We start from the raw sequence: 21,938 nt of genomic DNA, 5'->3' as shown, positions 1-21,938 counted from the left end.
GAGGAGTGTTATAGGCACTTATCAGTAGCTCTCTTTATGATACACACGTGCCCTAGTCACTGTATATTAGCCATAGACTTTGAGCGGTTAGGAAACAAAAGGATTGCTGAGAGGATCAAACACGATTTTTCTCAGATTTTACTATCAGTAGGTTGACATGATTTTAACAAGTCTAGATAACATCAATAAAAACAGAGGACGGGCTAACAGAGAACTAAATCTTGTAAGTTGATTATATAATTATACATTAAAAGGAAGACAGGTAAGTCAGCCTGGGAATGTTATACTTGCCAAATGTAGCATTAAGGGTTATTTGTAAAGTGATTACATAACTCTCTATTTAAAATAGTAGAAAAATAAATAATAATTGTTTTAAATAAACAATTTGCATCAGGGACACCACATTTAAGGGAGTTTGTACTGGCGTTAGTAGTTTATGGGAAAGTGATGTAAATGTGAAGCTTGTTTGCGTTTTTTATGTTCATAATACGCATGCGCACTAAGCGCACGCGGTGACATCTGTCGTCACGGCAACGGTTTGTTGATAGGTGAAGTCAAGTGGTCTGTAGATGCAATAGATGACAAAATGAAACTCAAGCGGTTCTACCTCAGATATTATCCACCAGGTAATACACATTAATGTTTTTTTTTCCTCCTTCGTAACGTTAGTTCTTATTAATTGAATTTGCCAAAGAGCAGCTTCACCCAAACATGACTCCTGCACTGTTTTAGTTCCAAACCACGAAATAAGTAGACTACAGTTCACTTCCTTGTTTTCATCCTTTCTCCCACCTCCAGGTATAATCTTGGAGTTTGAGAAGAGTGGGTACTTGCGGTCGAAATCTATCGACCTGTTTCATTTGACTCCAGAGTAAGTGCGTTTTATCCTTTATGGTAGCATTTATGAAGTAGCCTAAGCTAACTGTGTGGCTAGCTGATAAATATGTAATATCATGTTTGACCTCTGGGCGAGGATGCTTCTCATCTACCACATTACCTGCCATGTTTCTTTAAAGCCTGTCCAGTGAGTGAGGAACGTAGCCTAGATGGAGTTTGCTTAGAACTTCAAGTTTGTTATGTTGAAACACCAGTCGTATCTATCTATTATTTAATTTATACTTTACATTTTAATGAAATGAGAAAGTTAGAAAAAAACAACAACTATAAAGTCAATTCACTGTCATATGCTCATACTGGCATTCTTGTCAAATTTCAATTTTAAAACCAGAGTGGAGTTAAAGTTTTTTCCTCTGCATTTATACTAACACACCTCTCAAGCATGCACAATTATTATGATACGATTTAATACAGGTTGCTTTGTTTTGCTTGTAATTTTGTCACTTCCTCATATTGATAATTGAAGAAAATGCACATGCATGTTTTCCATCACATAGAACAAATCCAGATGAGTTGGTGGAGGAGATCAGGCAGTCGGAGCCTCTGATCACAGAGTCCCGGGTTGAACAGGTCAAACAGATGATCCTTCGGCTGCAGCAGAAACAAGGCCAGAAGACCCACAGGTTCTGTTTCTTCAAGGTCAGACCCTCAATTCATTACTACATTAGTAGTTGGAAGATATTCACACATCAGCACTGTGACTTCTACATTCATTTTCTATTCTATGCTTGCTTTGCAAAGTCTCTGGGAAAGTTCTCAAATCATTTGCTCTGTTGTTAAGAAAGCTGTTGTGTTTTATGTACGTAGAAACTTTCTGAATGCATTCAATTTTGGACTTGACAAAACAGGAAAAACAAATTCTCTCTCTGAATGAAGTTTTCAACACCTGATTATAACAACAGTCGAAGAGTAGCATAACTTATGTCTGTAGAAAGTCAGAAGGTTGAGTGGTGAAAGCAGCCAATCCTACAAAGAGGCACTAGAGAGCAATATTGACGAGGTTACTGGGCGTAGAATTAAAAAAAAAAAAACATGTATGATACAGTTTGATAGCATGTTAAGGATATACTTCATGAGTTTAAGGGTGTTCATATTTATTTAAGACAGGCATGGCGAGAGATCAGTTTTGCCATGAAAGACTCGGCTGTTCGGCACAAGAAGAGAAAATCTTTCCAACACTAGCAGGCTCAGAAGTATAGTAAAAGGAATATCTAGCAATAAATAAAGTCACCGACTATTGTTTGTTGAGGTTTTATTTTCACGTTTTATCTTTTACAGGAGCTCAAGGCGCACGTCCTTCCACTGACGAACGTTGCCTTTGATAAATCGGGCTCCAGGTGGGTGAAGAAAGACTTTAAGACGTTTGGCAAATTGGATTGAAGGAAATCTTCTGTGTTGTCGCTTGTTGTGTTGTTCTTTACCGTTCTTTTCCTGACTCTCTACAGGTTCATAACTGGGAGCTATGACAGGACGTGTCGAGTTTGGGACACAGCCTCGGGCACGGAGCTGCACACGCTAAATGGTCATAAAAATGTGGTGTATGCCATTGCGTTCAACAACCCCTACGGGTAATTAGCGGCTTCAGCGACATTTCAGTTGCACCTGAGAAGGTTGCTCTATTTGACGAGCAGATTTCGATTTTATTTGCTGTACTTTATCCAAATTTAGGGACAAGATTGCAACTGGCTCTTTTGACAAGACCTGCAAACTGTGGAGCGCCGAGACAGGCACATGTTTCCATACCTTCCGTGGACACACGGCTGAAATAGTATGTTTGACAGCCTTTCCTCAGGGGTAGTTATGTAGTTACAGTTGTATATGTACATGTCTTTCATGTGTCTTCTTTCTAGGATGAAGGGCCTTCAGTTGAGCCCAGGGCCAAATGAACTCTTTCATTAACAGTTTTTTTTCCTTGGTATTATATTACGTGTCGAGACATTCATTACATCAGTCAAATTATTGTTGACTTTATTGCAGAATCAAGCTTTAGTGAGTGTAAAATTTTTGTGTTGTGTAGGTGTGCCTGGCGTTCAGCCCCCAGAGCACCCTGGTGGCCACAGGCAGCATGGATTGTACTGCCAAGCTGTGGGACGTCGAGACTGGAGAGGAGGTGGCCGCTCTCTGTGTGAGATGTTTCACCTTCACTTCTCGTAGTCCTGTTTTATTTACCAGAACTCACATCCAGTCATTTCTAATGCTTTGATTGACTTTTTATTCCCTAAATAAGGACGTTTGGCACAACCTATCCACCCAATATCTGATGTGAGAAATCCAAGTGTAATTTTTTTTATTTTTAATTTTAATGTGTCCAGGGTCACACTGCAGAGGTCATCTCTCTCTGTTTTAACACAGTTGGAAATCAACTTGTCACCGGCTCCTTTGACCATACTGTGTCGATATGGGACGTTGCTTCCGGAAGGTAACAAATACAACAGCATTATTGTAATAGCAGTGTCTCCATCAATATGTGCACATGTTTCATCTTTTATGCCGGGTGTCTCCCACCTTTCTTCATCTGAGAGCTACTTTGAAAAAGTGAAAGTGGCCAAGAGCGACTTGGCGTCACATCACTTGCATTTATTTACATAGCTCACGTCAGCTGAATGAAGCTACTGTTTGTACCAGAATCAGAATCAGCTTTATTGGCCACATGGAATTTAACTTTGGTAGACTGTGCTCTCTTTCTACAAAGGTTTAACATTAAATATCAACAATAAATTAAAAAAGTAATTAAAGACTAAAATGTATAAGACTAAATAAGATAAGATAATAGTGCAGTCCTGAGTAGTGCAAGTGCAAAAATTGTAATAAGCCAGTGCTGATAAATAACCCAAATTCACATCAAGGTCCAAGAAAAAAAAAAAAAAGAATATTTGACACTTCTTATCATGCCACATAGTAAGCTATGTGAGCGTCCAAGAAAACATCACTACTTTTACTCTTGTTTTTATGGGCTAAATAACACGACACAGTTGGTCAACCTTTATGCGAAAACCTGCCCACAAGGTACCAGTAGATCCTGAGCTGTCCCATGTTTTATGCTGTACACTAAATACAAAGCATGCATTGATTTTGTGTTCAAAGGTGCAGAGCTGAATCATTTCCTTGTTCCTCTTTTTCTCAGACGTGTCCACACTCTGATTGGTCACAGGGGAGAGATTAGCAATGTTCAATTCAACTGGGATTGCACCCTCATCGTCACAGGCTCCATGGACAAAACCTGCAAGGTGAACCGTATTCGCTGAAAGACGTACAACTTTCCATTGTGTGTGTGGGTTGCAGTTTTTCACCGAACAACTCTTTTGAGACGCGAGTTCATTTCCGTTTTCAGTTTTATACCCCCCTTTTTTTTTTTTTTTTTTTTTCATTCAGCCGTTTAAACCATTGCGGGGGTGTCTGTCATTGACAGTCATCCTCTTCCATCTCCTAACTCTCCATCACTCTCCACCTCCTGTCTCTTAGGTCTTCATTATTACAAGTAGAGAAATGAATTCCTTAAGTATGCCAAGATGAGTCATTCTCTGAAGTTGAAATTAACCACCTCACTGCATTCCTCCAGGATAGATTTATAACACTGTAATGATCATCGACAGGAAACCCTTTTCTCATGGGACTGATTATGTGTTTTTCTTACATGTATGCCTGTTTTCTGCTTCTTTGTCCACTGCCTGTGTTTCCATACAGTACAATCAGTGACTGTGTTTTGTTCTGTTCGTGTATTGGCAGTTGTGGGAGGCAGTCAGTGGGAAGTGTGTCACCACTCTGGTTGAACACAAAGAAGAAGTGCTAGATGTGTGTTTCGATTTAAGTGGCCAGCTCATTGCTACGGCCTCTGCCGATGGTGAGACTTATTAGTAGAAATGTTCATTTTCAGTCGATCAATAGAGTACGTTTCTTACTTGTGTCTTGCTCGTTTCCACAGTGCACTGCTAACAACCCTGTCTTTCCCTTTCTACAACAGGCACGGCACGAGTGTTCAGTGCTAGCACACATCAGTGTCTCGTCAGCCTTGTGGGCCATGAAGGGGAGATATCCAAGGTAGGGAACTTGAAAACTGTAATGTGAAATAAGTGTACACAAAAAGTTTTATTGTTCAGTATTAAACATCATACGTAAATAGTTTAATATACGATTCCAGGAATTTTAAATGTCATATATTCATCTTTTTCTGGTATTATATGCTCTTTAGTGTGTCTTGTGCATGTTTAGGAACCTCTATATGTAAAAATTCAAAGTCCGCGGAAACGCAGCTTCTGCTACGTCCCCCTGTTAGCAGTAGCAATTGCTGCATGAAACGCTGGGTCCCTCGCCTCCCCTTCGTTGAAACTGGGTTTGTGACATCACAAACTCATGATGTCCCTGATCCAACTGATCGTTGTATCGAGCACAAGCTTCCCTCACACTGACCGTTGCATTCCCAATATGATAAAAGAGGCGGGACATATTTGGGAACAAAGCCGAACGACTGACCGATTACGAGAAAGCAGATCGGCTGACCAATCAGATCAGACTTGGCACACGGGAGGACCTTTTTTTGTCTCTTTGTGAGTGATTCTCAGCGTTAAAAATCACAGGCTGATGAAAACAGTACTGTTACCCATACCTATATCGATATTGGGGATGAAAAAAATCTGATACCGCCTGACACTCTGGAGAGTGATGATGCTTGTTGTAATCCATATAGCACCCTCTGCTGATGAAAGAGGAAACTAATACAATGAAAGTTAAATTAAAGGCTGTTTGACTGGTGAATAAATCAAGTTATATCAGAGATAAAAGAGGCTGATACAGTTAGTCACTTGATACGCTAATATAGGCCGTTATTATGGGTTGGCTGATTAATTGGTCTGGCTCTACTGTATTAACTATCTTATTTAAATAACGTGAATGGAAAGGAAAAGAAAAGGTAAACTCCTTTACCTCCAGCCCTCCTCTATATGAACATGCAGAGCAAAAATAAATACGATATTTTTTTTATTTACTTTTTTGTTTTTATTACTAAACATTTCTTCTTTCCAGTTCCAGGAAGGTTATTGCCTTTACTACAGTCGTCTCTAACAGAATAGATGCTTCAGGCTGGGGGACCAACGACTGTGTTAATGCCTCGAGTGATCTGAAAGTTAAATCTCAAAGTTAAATCTCAAAGTCATTTTCTTTGTGTGTACAAATTCAGTGAGGAACTTCGTCGTTCTCTGACCTTAAGTAAGCGCAGTATGACCTGATGTTATAGACTCCGAAACAAGAGTACTAAATGTCACGTTATCTGGCATGGGGTAAGTGAAGAAAGCTAATACTTCGGCACAAATGTGTGTTTTTGTGTCACCCTGCATTAACTCTTTACATTAATGGGAATCATTTAACCCATTTACCATTTCCCAGGTTTCTTCATGAATGTGTGTTTAATGACCCAGAGGTTTCATTTGCAGCATGGCTGGGAAGTTACCTCTGCTCTCTGAGACTAGGCAGTCTAATAGGTAATACAAAAAAAGACTAGACGGAGAATCATTCTTGAGGATTGTCTCACTAATCTCTTTCTAAAAGGACAGCTCTTTCTCTTCCTATATTCTGCTAAACAAGGACAGAGCTTTTTTGTGTCTCTGCTCTGTATACTAAAAAATCTGGCACATTGAGGTACAGCTTTCATTTCTGACAAGGAGTTATGGTTGAAGGTTATGTTGGATCCAAGCAGGGCCGCCCATGGCCAAGTGGGGGCCCTAAGCAGGATTTTATTTTGGGGGGCCCCCTTCCAATAACATAATAATAATAATAATAATAATAATAATAATAATAATAAATGTTTTTTTACAATTACTAACGAATCAAATGAACAGCATCTATCAACAGTAGAACAAGAACTTTACAGATCAAAAGTGTAACAATAAAAGCATAGATTGATAGGGTATAAACCTGAGCCAACATATGACCACCAACTGGTCAATTAAAAACTCCTTTTTTTCAATAAAGCTGAAATAATAATAATAATAATAAATGGTTGTCAGGGCCGCTTGAAAATGTAATCTCCAGTCCACATCTCAACACAATTATCGTCTCTTCTGTCTCATGATTAGCACGAGCAGACATGCTAGCAGTTTATGTTTATATGCCACAAAGCTTTTTCTTTTTTATTTCAACAACATACCCACCTTCAAGTGAAGCACGAGCCTCTTCTTGTTTGGACTTTTTCTTTCTTTTGCTAGCTCCCGAATCGTATTGACATTTGGAAGCCATCTCTCTCTCTCTCTCTCTCTCTCTCTCTCTCTCTCTCTCTCTCTACTCTCTACCTGCAAACAACTGCCTGCCGGCCCATCTGGCCACTGATTGGTCAGATGGTGATGCTTCGCGCTTTCAATCATTGTGTCTCTTTTGTTTCTCTCTCCTGCCTCAGGCTGACTTGGTGGCGGTGCTCTATGTGCGCCTCTCGGCAAAATGCACGTGCATCCTTTGCGCACTTGCAGAGAATGATGATACTTTATTGATCCCAAGGGAAATGAAATCACTTGTGCAAAATGGGGCCCCCCATGGATCGCGGGGCCCTACGCACAGCGCGTGTCCTGTGTGTAGGGAGGGGCGGGCCTGGATCCAAGAATTGTTACCTTAAAAGGAAGGTGTGCAACATTTTACACATGAAAACAAGTATATCCAGTATAAACGTCTCTCTGAGTCAGGACACTTTTCACTACGTGAGAAGCGGGAGTCCCGTCAGTTGTACTGTTGTCAGAGCCGTGATTACATCATGTTTACACGGACAGGACGGCCTGACGTATGAAGCTGTTTGTATGTGCAACATAAAGCTACGAGTGTGCTAACGTTAGCTCAAGCAGAGGACAACTTTGTCCACTCCTTGCGCTAAATGCGGCTTAATTATTCACCTTTTTGTGAACGCGAGAGGAAAAGGGTTGGAGGTGTGCCTCTGGAGGAAAGCCGAGACTTCAGAATAGCGGAGGCGTCGCCCAAACAGCAGTTTGTTTGGTTTAGTGCTGGTGCTCTAGGGCGACATCTAGTGGATCAAAAAAGTTGCACATTCTTCCTTTTAATGTCGAATCAACACCTGACACACTTCATGTAAAGATAATCCTTACAGTCTTTTTTGTTTTTGACCTTTCTGATTTTTCAAACAGACTTGTGTCACCTTTTTAATGTAATTTCATTAAGAATGTCAAACTGTACTGGGATACACTTTTAGTCTTGTTTGTTTGTACATCTTACCTCGTGTCCTCTTTCCTTTACTTTGTTCTTTTTTTTTCTTTTCTTTTTTTTTACTTTTTGCTCTATTTTTGCTTCCAATGTCTTTTCTCGTCAGCTTCTCCTCTTGTCAGTTTCTATTTCCTGTCAAGGCTCCCTCCGTGGTGCTAAGTTTAGAGTTTTATTAGAAACTAAACTGTCATGGTCATTTAGAGCCAACTTCTTTTAATCATCTCTGCCTTGACTTTCACTCAGGGAACGATAAACCAGGGATCTAACACAGTTCGCTTCAGCCATGATGTTCGTAACACTCCTCGGGAAATGCTCCGAGTGCCTTTATCCTCTCAAAGCACTAAGTTGAATGAACTCTGTGAAATGACGCCGCTAATGTGGTGAATTTATTTTTAACTCTACCAACGTCATTAAAACCACAACTGGCATAATCTGTTATGCAGCACTCTCTCTTACTCCATTGCTCCAGGACCGACCACACACACACACACACACACACACACACACCTCTGAATTTAACTGACTCTGCTTCTCTTGGTAGATCTGTTTCAGCCCACAGGGCAGCAGGGTCCTGACTGCCAGCTCAGACAAGACAGCTCGTCTGTGGGATGTTCAGTCTGGGAGCTGTCTGCAAGTCCTGGACGGTCACACCGATGAGATCTTCTCCTGTGTTTTCAACTATGAGGGTGATACTATCATTACAGGTATACACCTCACACCCACACACACACACACACACACACACACACACACACAGACCACCATGCACAGTTCAAATGTAGCCCTCAGCAGTGATTTAATTGGTCCTCTCTGGCTGCCATGAATCATAATTGCACATTTCAGATGAAAAGCGAGCAGCTGTGTCCTTCTGTGCAGCCACCTGTTCTTGTTTGTGCTCTCTTGCAGGAAGTAAGGATAACACATGCCGAATCTGGTACTGATCCCTTCCCTTGACCATTTAAAGGGGAACCTGCCATCTTAATGCCTCGACACACAAAGCAATTTGCGAAACCTGTCCTGTGTGACCTGCTGTCTCCCATTTCAACTCGTGGATGACTGACTGAAAAAGCCTCCGCCTCATTGAGCTGCGAGGCCGGTAAACATCATCTGTGAGAGGTTAGAGGGGTGTTCCCATGATTCTCCTGTGCCGGAATCTGTGTGGAGCTGCAGCATGAGTATGACTTGTGCTCATAAACGTCATCTTAATTAGAGTGAACTCTTTTCGGTTTAGTTCTCTGATTTCTTTGTGGCAACGTTTGTAGCTTTAACCAGAAGGCAATTTGTTAAGCTTAGCGTAAAGACTGAAAGCCGTCGGACACAGGGAGCCTACCGTCGATGACTTCATAGTTAAGCACCTCTAAAATCCACATCCTTACAGGACATAACGTCACGTAAGATATGAACTTCTCTCCAGTTTGCATGGAAATCTTTTTTTTTTTTTTTTCAAACCGTTACAATTTCTTTAACTAAGTCAGACCATTATAGCTAACTCTCCCTGCCTCTAGTTTATTGTGTGGTTACACAAATGATCTTTCAACTTCCTATTTAGAAGAGCCATCTCAGAGTAGTTTTCAGACTTCTCATTGAACACCCCGCTGTGTAGAAAGTGTTACTCCTCCAAACCTCTGTAAAGTTCTGGTCTGAAAGTCATTACGACGTCTTCATTCAACTGTGAATTTAATCCAGCATGTTTCATCAAGTCTTTGCTAGACTCTTAACTGTAAACATTCCAGGTGTTTCTGTGAGCACGACGTGCTGCAGCGAAAATCCCATGTTTGATATTATTGTCTGAACAATCTGTCTTCCTGAGCGTTTTCCTGCTTTAAAGATAACCTGATTGTTCTGATATTTCCCAAACGTCATGATGGATGCATTTATTGTTGTAGTGTAGATTAAGCTGCTGAGCAGGGTTTTCTTTCTGCTGCGTGTCGTTAATGATGACTGCTTGTATTTCACATCACAGAAATTTATTGATGTCAAAAGACAAATACATTCAGTTCTACTGTGACAGAGTTCTATACAGTTGAATCGTGTGCTTTTTTTTTTTTTACCCCCCCTCAATGCTGATGTTAACACTAGAATACCACTAAGACCAAATTCACATACAAATCCAACAGAACAAACCATCCTCTGTATTCCTGACACAGTCGAAGCTAAAGAAAGCAGTCCGCTACTCCAAGGTGCAGCAGTTCCCAAAAATGAAACAGTATATACAGAACATCTATCAAAATAATCCGTTCTCCAGTCACATCAACAAGATTACACACCCAATCCCAATGTCACAACAGAGGTGAGATTTTGACCAATGAATACAACAAGGATTTGGACTTTTTGCTAACTTTAAGCAAATGTGCACGTCATAAGAAAGTGACGGAGCTTTCCTGGGCTTCCACAATCTTTACTTCTCCTCTTTTAACAAGGTTGTTTTGATACAAAAGGTTCAAGCATGTTGAGCTATTTTGAGAATTTCCCCTGATTTTCCTATCCTCTATTTGTACTTTGTGTCATCTGTGTTCATTAGGAATAAATACATAAATACGCACATAATTTGGTGGTGTGAATCTGTAAATATATATAAATATTTATATATATATTTAAATATATTTATTTCTGAAGCAGTTAAAACCTGCTGACTAAAATCTCTTGAAGGCTAGTTTATTCCTACTAGGGAATGTCCAACCAGAACACCTACAGCTTGCTGGGTGTGTGTGTGTGTGTGTTTGTGTCTCTAGAGAGATGAGTCTACAAACTTAAAACATGCTTTTCTTAAAGGGAGACTTGTCTATTTGTGGTTGTGAACAGACAAAAAAAATATATAGACACAACTTCTACAGACAGATCCACTGTTTGTTCGTGTCTGGTTTATAGCGAGCTGCTGGGGACTTATGGTGTGATGAGACAGGACAGGGCTGACAGGAAGTAGTGTGAGTCAATGAGTGAGAATGTGTGTGTGGATTTTTTGTTTGTTTGTTTGTTTGCAGTATGCAGAAAGTAGTCCACCCTACAGGGTCTCCAGAAGCCAGTCGAACAGGCTGGACAGGGACTGGCCCTCCTCTTCCTCTTTCCTGTGCAGCTCACAGAACTGTACCACAGCTCCAAACAAGTCTGCAATCCGCCACGCCTTCTGCGACATCAGATGGACCACCCTCTGGAACTGAAGGAAACGCACAACAATAAATACATGATTATTTTCCTCATCACTTTTCTCAGTGATAAAGTTTAAAGAGTGCAAACGCAACATTTGTCTCTTGTACAAGTTTATTATGAAATAACTCTTGACAATTAGTGCATTTATTAACAAAGAGTCTAAAATTCAATATGGTTCTCGAATAAGAAAACTTTACAACCGTATCTAGAGAGGCGTGAGTTCCACTACTTTAAAGTGTTCAAAGCCATGCTTACCTTTGCAACTCTCTTTTCTCGAGACTTTCTGAAGTAGAGCACTGGCAGGCCCAGCTCTGAGGCAGCAATCCACTGCAGAGCCACTCGTAGCTCAGAATGCACACTCTCAGACTCGAGGTCACAGTTTACCACCAGCAGCACCCTGGGGTTCCCACTGCTGCCTGCTGTCCTTGCTGAAGCGCCCTCTGAAAAAGTTGACGGAGCACATTGTAGTGATAGAGCATTCCTACAGTACACACCTTAACGGGTAACTGTTGTCCTCACTCAGTAAGCCCACACGGACAATTTATTTTATCTACAAGCTAAACCTTTTCATGGTGTTATGGAGTATGTGCAGCTTCATTAAATATAAATGTCTCTGTTGCACTTCAAATCTTTGAAGGACTTGAAGTCATTAAACAAATATGAACTTTGTTTTGAGACACTTCTCGAACTATGGGCTCTTTTTAATTATTGATGACCAGATGTATTACAGAGGAAATATGTCGTCATCTAAAAGCCTTTGTGACACTTTAAGCCAACCAAGAGAGTACATGTATGAAGATGATGACACGACAACACTTTGCTACACTTACCTATGGCATGCTCCGAGGTTCCTGCCAGATAGCATTTCTCTGTCTCCTCGCTGTGAGGAAAAGAAGACCACTTTTAAATAAAGGTGTAAAATTCTATCTCTTAAAGGCACAGTTCCACATTTTGACATACACTAACTTTCCTGGGAAGAGATTGATTTTAAAAAATGGATAGCATTTTCATGTCCATGAAGCTGCCAACAAAAGTTGGGAATACAGCTAGCAGTGCTTTCCTCGAAGCTACAATTTACGATTCAACACTTGAGATCTTGTCCTTTCAACCAAAGGAAAATTATACATTGTATTTTAATAAGGATTGGTGTGCCAAGTATTTATTCTTAGAGGAAGACAGAAAAACTCATACAGCCCCAAAATATGATTTTAAATTTAGAATAACTGCTCACTAATCCAAGTGTACATAGTTTATTAACCAGCAATCTGGTTGTGCTAATTTAAAAAATTATAAATTGAGATAGAAAATGTTTTCATAATACAAAATATTCAGCGTAGTTGAGACGCTTTTAGTCAGTAAAACTTTAAACGACTTTTAGAGCTATAATGACAGCACATTTTTAATTAGCTTTAATCTTCCATCATGATTTTTAATCCAGCAGCCTCTCACTGTCGAGTCACTTCATTTCTGCACTCAAGTTAAGAAAAAGCAATGTTCTGAAGCCTCTTTTGTATCGAATATTGCTGTAATGAGCTTCAGAATGACACATTAATGAGAAAATGTTCAGCCCAGACCAGGGACTCTGACAGGTACCTGATTACTGTGCTCTGAGTGGGTACGTCAGAGAAGGCATCCAGGTCGGCCAAGCCTAGGCTGGATGCGCTGCTGGTTCCATTCCTGTTAACCAACAAAAAAACAGGAGACAGTGTCACCCACTTGTTGTCTCAAGACGCTCGACATGATCACTGATGTGTGAAGGGAACAATAACTAGACGCAGCGATGCAGGTCATGTTGTTCATTAGCTGGTGATTAACATAGAAACAGCAGCTGCAGTGGAATCAGCGGCTCAAGGTGGGAGAGCTGAGGATTTTGGTCCAGCAGCAAGCCTGTCTGAGTATGAAGATGAGCAGAATTAGAGGTAGTTTTGGCAGGGGTGGACAGGCAGGGCTGGCAGCCATGCCCATGTGTCACGACAACGAGGGAATGAGGTGAGGTTAAAGTAAGCAGGTAGATGGAGAGGTTGCAAAGAGCAGCAAGTGTTGTGTTGTGATGCAGACAACTACCCCTGCAATATATTAAAACAAGTATTGTACATCATTACCTTCCAGCTTCACAAAGAAAGTCTAATAAGTACAGAGATCAGAAATAAACCCATATTTAAGATTTGTTTACAATCTGTACTCTGGTGTTATGGAATTTGCTCTATAATAATGGTATGTTCTGGTAATTACTTTTTAAGGCAAATTCAAAACAGGACCGTTTCTGCTGTTAGCCTATTTCAACTAGAAGGCACAGAGTAAACACTCAAGGCAGGATGGTTCATTTAAAACAGTAGGAAGTTGGCTGGAGGTATACCGATGAAGCAATGAGGAAATAGCTAAAGTTTCAACCCAGAAGCATTTATAGAACTAAAGGATGCAGGGAGTTGTGTGTAGTGTGGTGCAGGCATGGTGTGGTCCTGTATGCAAGCTATGGAGAGGCCTTTGTGGACAAAGCACTCTGCCATTAACCATCTTAGCAGGTGTGGATATTGTAGCTGCCGGGGAGAAATTGGCATTGGCACTAGAGAGCACAAACTGTCAGCAGCAATGGGCCAATGAGAGTGGGGTGAGGGTGGGTGTAGCAGCGTTTGCAGCAGCATTAAGGAGCAATGGTTACTGACCCCTCGCTCAGGTGGATAAAACTACTGGTCTCCTCATGGGGGTCATCTTCTGGGGTTATATGGGACCAGCTCCCCATGCTCTCTTCACTGCTAGCACTCATAGAACGCTTGTCCCTCTTCACTACTGCAGCCATCACCACAGCGGGCTTGTCCCTTTCACTGCTGGGGAGAGCAAACCGCAAGATGGTGGGAATGACCATTGGCTAGTTCTTCACAATGTCTGCAGTTATGTGGACCACTTTGGTCTAAATAGTTTTAAGGTAATTTCTAATTAGGTCAAGTTTATGCATTATTAACAATTTAGGTGTTGTACTCGCGGAGCTACAGTAGTTTGAATTAAGTCAATAATTACAACTTAAAGCTTGTAGTGGGTGTAAAGTCCTCCGCAGAATATGGTCATCATGGTGTATTGTTTTAAAAGGTGGAATAACTTGGAGGAAAGGTGAGGAGTAGATGGTTTTACCTGCTGTTTAACATCAGCAGTGCCCTCTCTACGATACATTATCTCCTTCAGAAATATGTGAGGCCTTTGTTTAGACTCCTGGTTTATTTTTTCCATGAGCAAAGATACTTTAATTCATCAAGCAATAGAGTTCTGTTGCCAAATGTTTTTGTCAAAGATTTCAGTGCTTGTTGTCATTCTTGTTATTTACAGTACAAGTTGGCTGTAAACTGTAGATTGGAACACTTTCATTTCAGTATCTTTATTGCATCAGCAAACTGCTTTCCTCAAGGGAAATGGATGCAACCAGATATTGGTTTTTTTTTTTTTTTTTTAGGAAAAGAATAAAATGAAGTCTTAATCAGATGATTGAGGCCTGCCATCCTTGACAAGCCCAGAGGGAAATCATGTTGTATTGACTTGGCCTGTGATTGACTTTCACTCTTACATGAGGGGCTCACAGAAGCACTCCACTTGTACATAGATTACATGTATTTTTAAGTTAAAGGAAGCTTTTCTTGTGACTCTCTTGAGGTTTTAGGAGCTTTTCAGCTCATTCTCTTTTGAATGGGTCTTATTTTGAGGACCTTAATTTTCTTGAAATACTTTTTTGAGATCAAAATGCATCAGATTCCCACATATAAATTTTTTTTGTACCTCCCTTTCAAATGAATGATCTTTCTACATGTGAAGTATCAACATGGAGCAGCACTATGAACTGCTCCTGTCTTCATTACCCTTACAATATCTGCTAAAAGGTCTTCTGGGAGTCTACTCATGGTTGTTTCCTCTAAAAGGCCACAAAGATTTCTTTGAGTCTTTAGAATGTAGTGGATTCTACTAGGCTCTTGTTTTTCTGAAATGTCAATCTTTGTTGAATAAGACATGAAATGCCTGGGACAAAACCTCAACCCCTCGCTGTTTCTGACAGACATCAAGTTGAACTTTTTTGGCTTGCGCTGCTACTGTCATTTCTCTCCTCTAAATCGAGTTTTCCTTTTAATAGTGCTGATGAAGGTTAAGACCGTTGTTCTCTGTTGAAGTCTTTCTCAAGTCATATCTCCTGCATAAAAATGTAGAACCAGAAGGCAGGTAACAATTGTAGGTTTCAGAAGGATTATTATTTGGATCTCTTTGTTTTTTTCAAGTTAAACTTCATGATTACGTCTGAAGTTCTATACTTCTTCTACAGTTGGGTTGTAAAAGGAACCCAAAAAACTAGGCCACCAAATTGCTTGCTGATTGGTCAACATTGGCGCTATGACACAAAAAGGTGCGATATTGCTGTAATAATTTTCATATGACCATTAACTGATCATTTACATTTCTAAGGTAACGTGAGAAGAAAGACAGATGAAAAGCCAAATTGCCTCATATTGAGCTGCGAGAGCCTTGTTTGAGTCTTTCCACCCAGGCTGGCTGTGTCACTGCTCTAATCTGTTCACATAGGCTTTGAAAATGAAAGCAAAAAGTTTCAAATGGCAAAAAATAATTTTCCCCTGGTATAAAACTTACCATGTCTATTAACAATGAGAAGGACTACATGCATAAAGATATCTACGTTGTATCGATGTTATATGAAATAATATATGTAACTTGTGTTTTTTTCATGTAAGCCACTTGTCAGTGCAGCTTGAACCTCTTGAGATAAGTTGAAACCTTCAAACAAATGGAGCAAGCTAAAGACTTCTGCATTTAAGCTTCTTTACCCAGACAGTATTAGCCAAAGCCTTGCCAAATATTTCAATATTTCAATATTTATTGCTAAAATAGATGAGTTTTCCCTTTGAGTCAATCTTCTGAGCCAAAACTCTTTGATCCAACACTTAATAAATAGCTTTATATGTTGCCAATTATTTGTCATGCATGTCAAAAAATGTAAATATTCTACTTTTATACATGGAATTTTTCACTGTAACTTGTAAAATATACAGTATGATTAACCTGTGGCTGGGATCTAAAAAAACCAATGCATTTAAAAGGGATCTAACCATCACGTATAGAAGAAAGGCCTTGATCAGTGTAATACCTGCTGCTGTTGGCTCTAGCTCTATCTCGCTTGATAGCTGACGTGTCTTCGGTTGTATCCTGCAGTCCCCTTCCTGTTCTTTCAGAGTTTAAAAGAGCATCCTCATCTCTCTGATCTCCCTCTATGTGGATCAATGGCACATCTCTGGGACCCATCAGGCGTGGTGCACCGCTGTCGCTGGTGGTGGACCCTATTCCGGCACCAGTTTTCTCCTGGCTTGTCCTACTCCGCCCACAACCCAGATGGGATTGTTTGAACCCTCTTCTTCTCTCACCAACAAGCATATGCGGCTGTGGAAGTGATCCACATGTTCCCCCAGCTACATCTTGTAGCCCCCCCAGAGAAGACTTGCCAATATCTACAATGTCTGCTGCAAGGCGATTGGCAAACTGCTGCACATGGGGCTGGCAGTCTCCTGCTGCCTCCAACTCAATACTGTCCTCTGGATCAACAATGATCTTGTTCTTTCTCATCAACGACTCAATCGAGCTTGACCAGGTCTCATGGATCAACATATCAGTAATCTGGTCAGATTTGCCCCTTTGATAGAGGCAGGAGTCTGATTTACAAAGTCCAGTGGCCGACACCGTATTGGAGGGGAAGATGTTCAGTGTGTCTCCATGCACATTCCGGGCAAATCCATCAAAAGAATTGGCTTTAATGGGTGAGTTGACAGTTAATCTTGAATCTGAGGAGCGCCGGTCTGGTACAGAGGACTGTCTTATACAAAATGGTGTTCTAGCAGAAGGGGGGAACAGGCTGTTGCTCCATTCTTTTGTCTTTGCAATCCCATACTCCCTGTTTTCCTTGTCCATGTCCCGAAGCATAAACCTATAGAATTCCTCTGTGATGCTCTCTGTGCTGGACTGTTTGGAGAGACAGGATGAGGTGCGGACATTAAGATGACCATTTTTCTTTGAAGCAGCCTGTTGCACGGCTGCAGCCAATATAGTGCTTGCATTTTTCCCTGCGTAGTAGTCCAACAGGAGGTCAAAGCCCCTGCCCTCGGTCTCCATCTGGTTAACCATGAAACGTGAGAACTCATCTGTGATACTCTCACAGCTGGACTGCTTAGAGATTGAGCCTCCGCGACTCAAGTTCTGACCTAACCGACTGCCGAGACCCAGAGTGTTGGATGCGCCGGAGGGGTCTGCATCTTCTTCTGGAATGCTCTCATAGCTAGATGCTTTCCCTCTACTCCACCTCTCACACTGCAACCTGCTGCGTGGTTGGCCTGCTTTGGAGGTATCTACCACATTTAGCTCAGGGCAATTCATGATCCTGGCAGTGACTTCAGAGGCAAAGAGTGCAAATGGATCCTGTAGTTCCTCTGGATTTACTGATTCATCAACCACCCTGTTCACCAGCCGCTCCATCAGCTCAGGTTGCTCCTCAGTTTTTCTCTTGATCTCGCTAAGACGAGGTGCCCTATGTTTCTTAGAGGAAGCACTACCACTTTGACCTTCTTTTCTTCTGAGCACTGAACGGCAAGCAGGTAACAAGTAGGCTTCTGGGCCTTCAGTAGATGCCCCTTTTAGAGCACAGAACCAGGGTTGTTTACCTGTCGAGTTCTCCAGGCAGATGGCTGCTAATTCTGTAGCCATAGAGACAACAGTAGCAGCCAAATCATCGGCATAGCACGTAATAGGTGTCCTGGACTCTGAGTCCATTCTAAAATAGTGCAGAGAACTGCAAGAGTTCAGTGAGGACTGGGGTGTGAGTGAGGCCCGTCTGCTATCACTGCTTGTTCCAAGTCTTCCTCTCTTTTCTGTGCTATGAGATGGGATTTCACTCCAAGTTTCCCTATTTGCACTACTGCTCTGTTGAATCTGATGGTGGTCAGATGAGTCCCTGCTAGACAAAGAGGTGGATTTATATATATTTTGTCTCCATGTTGACTGATGCTGTTGATCATTGATGTTTGGTGTTGAAGAAGATGCCATGAGATCATCTCCATCAAGCACACATTTCTCCTCATGCCCCAGAACCATGCTCAGTTTATCAGTGTCATGAAGAACGTTGCTGTTGCTCTCTCTAATGGGGGACTGGCTATGGCCAACTAGGCACTGTAATTGACTTAAGGGGTCCTTAATCTCTTTGCTGGTAGCAGGCTCCTTGGCAAAAATATTACCCTCTAATGTCTCAAATGACCCCTGGTCACATCTAGAGATGTGACTGATTTTCTTCTGTGTCAGGTAAAGGATATCGAATAGCAAACTGTTTACACTATCCTGCAAGAAAACTTGGAGTTTTGGTGCATCTTTTCCAGTGCCCTCAAGTTCTTTTTTCTTTTTAGCTTTCTCCAAAGCATGCTTGAAAAGGCTGTCTGCCACCTCGTTTATTAGGTCATCCACCTCTCTTTCATCCATGTAGGACTTTTTTGGACAAGTTATTCCATCTACTATTTTGTTGTGGGTGGCCTCCAGCAGTTGGGCTACACTCCTGTAACCTTGTGACTGAGTAAGCACCTCAGCTGCTTCCCTGTGTAAGACTTCAGCAATATTGGCACGAAACACTTCAACACTGGTTCCTTCTGCCACACTGCAATGCAACGTGATGGCTGTAGAGGCTTCTGCAGCAGACATCAGACCAGAGGATGGTTTATAGACTTCAACAGATTCAGCATCAGAATCACAGACCCCCCCTGGCTCTTCTGTCAACTCCACTGCTGCTACTGCACCAGCTACCTGAGCCATGCCACACATTGCTGAGGAGATGGAGTAGTCAGCTCTCTCCTCTGGTTCCTGCACCTCCTCCCCTACGTCCTCATCTATGTCTTCCTCTGAAGCTGCTTCCATGGTTAGCTTTTCAGTAAGCTGTGGGGTGGTTATGGTGCCAATGACATTGGCAGCACAAGCCAAAGCCACCTCCACATGTTTTGATGGGTGTACTCCATTGTGGTTAGAATTATGGGCCTGCATCCCATTCTCTGGAACCTCTCTGGCTTTGGTGCTGATACCCTGATCAGGCGCATGAGACAACTGGTTCTCTTGCCATTCTACAGCCCCGTCAGAACTATCTGGGCTTTGAACTATAACAATCTTGGGGAGTTCAAAAGAGCAGGTGCGCTGTTGGGAAGGTTGTTTTGTCTTAGAGAGACATGAGGTGTTGGAAGGGTGGTTAGAGAGGGACACACTGACAGCCGCTTCAGAGACAAAGGAAGCCTCATCTTGAGAGAGGCGTATGAAGGCATCTTGTAAAACAGACTCAGCCAGATTGCTGGCATAGTGACCAGCTGATTCCTTAGTATAAAGACTTGCTTGCTGATGCCCTTCTCTTTTCAAGTCTGCACTGTCCCTGTTCTGATGATTGGCCAACTGTCCTCTCTGACATGCAAGTCTGACACAGTGTTTCTGTGCAGCGTCTATCAAGCTCTCAGCCAGGTCACCACTCTCTGGTTCTGCAAATAGACAAGGGGAACAAAGAGCAACACAAGGAAAGAAAAATGTTATCAAGAATAAAGAACTGGATTAATCAGTTTCAAAAGTCTCACAGCAATAGTAAAATATTAGCCTCTTTACCCTACACTGTATAAAAGCTCAAATGTCCCATCGGACAAAATTCAAATGAAATATTTCCATTTTCATATTTCATTCATCATCAGGGTAACAAATTAACTATTTCAATACAAGTCCCCATATATTCTCATTCACTACAGGAATCGTTCTAGGCTTGTAACACAGCTGCCTTGATAATGTTATACAGGAAGGAAGAAAGATTTTAATTCTACTCAATATGCTCAAATAATTTTACATACCTTAATATCTTTATCAGCTCATAAATTGTGCTATACATTTTATCTTACCTGGCAATGATTTTATTCTTTCTGTTTTTGTAACTGAAAAGTTCCAGTCATCGTAAAGCACAGCTGTTACTTCCAATATTATGTTTACTAGATTAGTTAAGACATAACAATGACCCAGTTATGCCTCAACACTACAACCATCGCTGTACCATCCACACAACAGCAGAAAGAACCACATTTAGGTCATCATATTGACCCAAGCAAGAGTTGGCAGGATTGCATGTTATTTATGGCCTGCGCCTTAACATGTTGAAATTACAGTCATACGGAACTCAGCAAACTATCCAAATAGATGATGTTATCCTAGTTACACACACACACACACACACACACACACACACACAAACAAACAAAAACAAAGGTAAAACAAAACCTTTGGTCAAGATAATGAGACAAGATAATGAGACTCACCATTTCTGAAGCCATCATCCTCGCTGTCATCACCTAGGTGTTCTGAAGCTGTCTGGAAGTCTTCTTCTATGGATGAGATGGAGCGATTAGTATCATCGTCGACCCGATGCAGCGGTGCTTGGCTCGGCTGAAGCTGTCGCTCCTTCCCCCACTTCAGACCAATCAGGAACTTGTTGATGTCAAAAATAATGTTGTTGGGTTGGTTGGAGTATCTCAGTCCTGAACACTGAACCAGGCACACTCCTGTACTTCTCTGCTTACCAACCTGAACAGGACATGTACAGATAGCTATTATGCATATGCACACACAAAGAAATATACAGTAAATGCAGACATACATGCACAAAGTACCACAGGCCACTCCCCCTATAGTTGCAGAGCTCTACGGACATTTACTATAACACATACAGCCATTTTCTCAACTGATTCCAAGATTTCTTCCAGTAGAAATTGGCATCTTTGAAATTCCTGGCAGAAAACGGACTCAAGTCTGTGTCCATAGGCAAACAATGACAGTACCAATACCCTCAGCCTGCTGCAGCTTTAGCCGGCCTGGCCGCCAGGGCTCCTTGTCCTCACAGTCGCCAACACAGGACCCAGCTCGCCGCTCTATTTCGGCTCATAGAGATAGCCACAAACATTGAATTCGAGCAGAAGACCTTCAAAAGCTGTTTCATCCATATCAGCTTTTTTGCCATTCTGGGATCTTGTCAGTTTTCTCCATAGAGCCTATTAGGTAATTTAAGTTCCGATTTTGTGAGTGAGGTCCCACCCACTTATCTGTAATATGAGGAACTTGAGATGTAGTTTCACCGCTGTTAACCACAACAGCCTCTGATGACGATTTTGGCGTAAAAAAAAAATGAGGGCAGGATGCACAACCATTCAAAAATACTATCAGATCTCTAATGATACAAAGCTTAATGCAAATGGTTGAAGTATCCCTTTAAACACTGTGCAGCGCAAGGTACTCCATTGTTTTCTTTTATATCAACAGTTAATGATTGACATAATTTCTAATATTGTAACAGACGAAATACTTAAGGTAGAATGTTAGAGAAAAAACATTAGGGGAATGCATCTCTCCTTTACAAGATGAGTAAACTCTATATGTCTACAGTAAAAACAAATATTCTGTCATGATGTCTGTAAACCAAAGTCTTTTTAATATTGGGTCTCTCTAATATGGCAGTGACTAAGGTATCTTTCCTGCTACCCACTGTACAAATAAAGATCAATTGATCAAATGATTGATTGGATGATTTATCACACACCAGTGGCCATGACGTTCCTGCCCTAACCATTAGTTGGGGAAGGAATTTTAAATAGATGTAATTTAACACAGGCATC

General features: G+C 41.3%; 2 protein-coding genes across 3 annotated transcripts in view; one reads left to right on the top strand and one right to left on the bottom strand.

Annotated features, from left to right (window-relative positions):
* The first annotated feature begins 509 nt into the window (after positions 1 to 509).
* Positions 510 to 9,286, top strand: daw1 (dynein assembly factor with WDR repeat domains 1). Its single transcript, XM_079353512.1, has 13 exons — positions 510 to 626; positions 799 to 871; positions 1,395 to 1,536; positions 2,176 to 2,234; positions 2,343 to 2,465; positions 2,566 to 2,665; positions 2,915 to 3,022; positions 3,210 to 3,316; positions 4,022 to 4,124; positions 4,624 to 4,738; positions 4,859 to 4,935; positions 8,633 to 8,795; positions 8,998 to 9,286. The coding sequence occupies exons 1-13, from the start codon at positions 587 to 589 to the stop codon at positions 9,030 to 9,032; spliced, it is 1,245 nt and encodes a 414-aa protein (XP_079209638.1). The 5' UTR covers positions 510 to 586; the 3' UTR covers positions 9,033 to 9,286.
* A 750-nt stretch (positions 9,287 to 10,036) lies between these two features.
* sphkap (SPHK1 interactor, AKAP domain containing) overlaps positions 10,037 to 21,938 on the bottom strand; it is a 30,420-nt gene continuing 18,518 nt past the window's right edge. The window contains exons 6-12 of one of the 2 annotated variants that reach the window (XM_079353509.1): positions 20,589 to 20,853; positions 16,373 to 19,772; positions 13,902 to 14,063; positions 12,832 to 12,915; positions 12,069 to 12,118; positions 11,494 to 11,678; positions 10,037 to 11,245 (exon numbers count right to left, since the gene is read on the bottom strand). In XM_079353509.1, the coding sequence (XP_079209635.1) occupies positions 11,093 to 11,245; positions 11,494 to 11,678; positions 12,069 to 12,118; positions 12,832 to 12,915; positions 13,902 to 14,063; positions 16,373 to 19,772; positions 20,589 to 20,853 (4,299 nt within the window). In that variant the 3' untranslated portion in view covers positions 10,037 to 11,092. The remainder of the gene's footprint in view (positions 11,246 to 11,493; positions 11,679 to 12,068; positions 12,119 to 12,831; positions 12,916 to 13,901; positions 14,064 to 16,372; positions 19,773 to 20,588; positions 20,854 to 21,938) is intronic. The other variant, XM_079353510.1, reaches the window with a different exon arrangement.

This window comes from Symphodus melops (genome assembly GCF_947650265.1).
Source record: "Symphodus melops genome assembly, chromosome: 10".
Lineage (NCBI taxonomy): Eukaryota > Metazoa > Chordata > Actinopteri > Labriformes > Labridae > Symphodus > Symphodus melops.
This window is presented reverse-complemented; position numbering and strand designations above follow the sequence as displayed.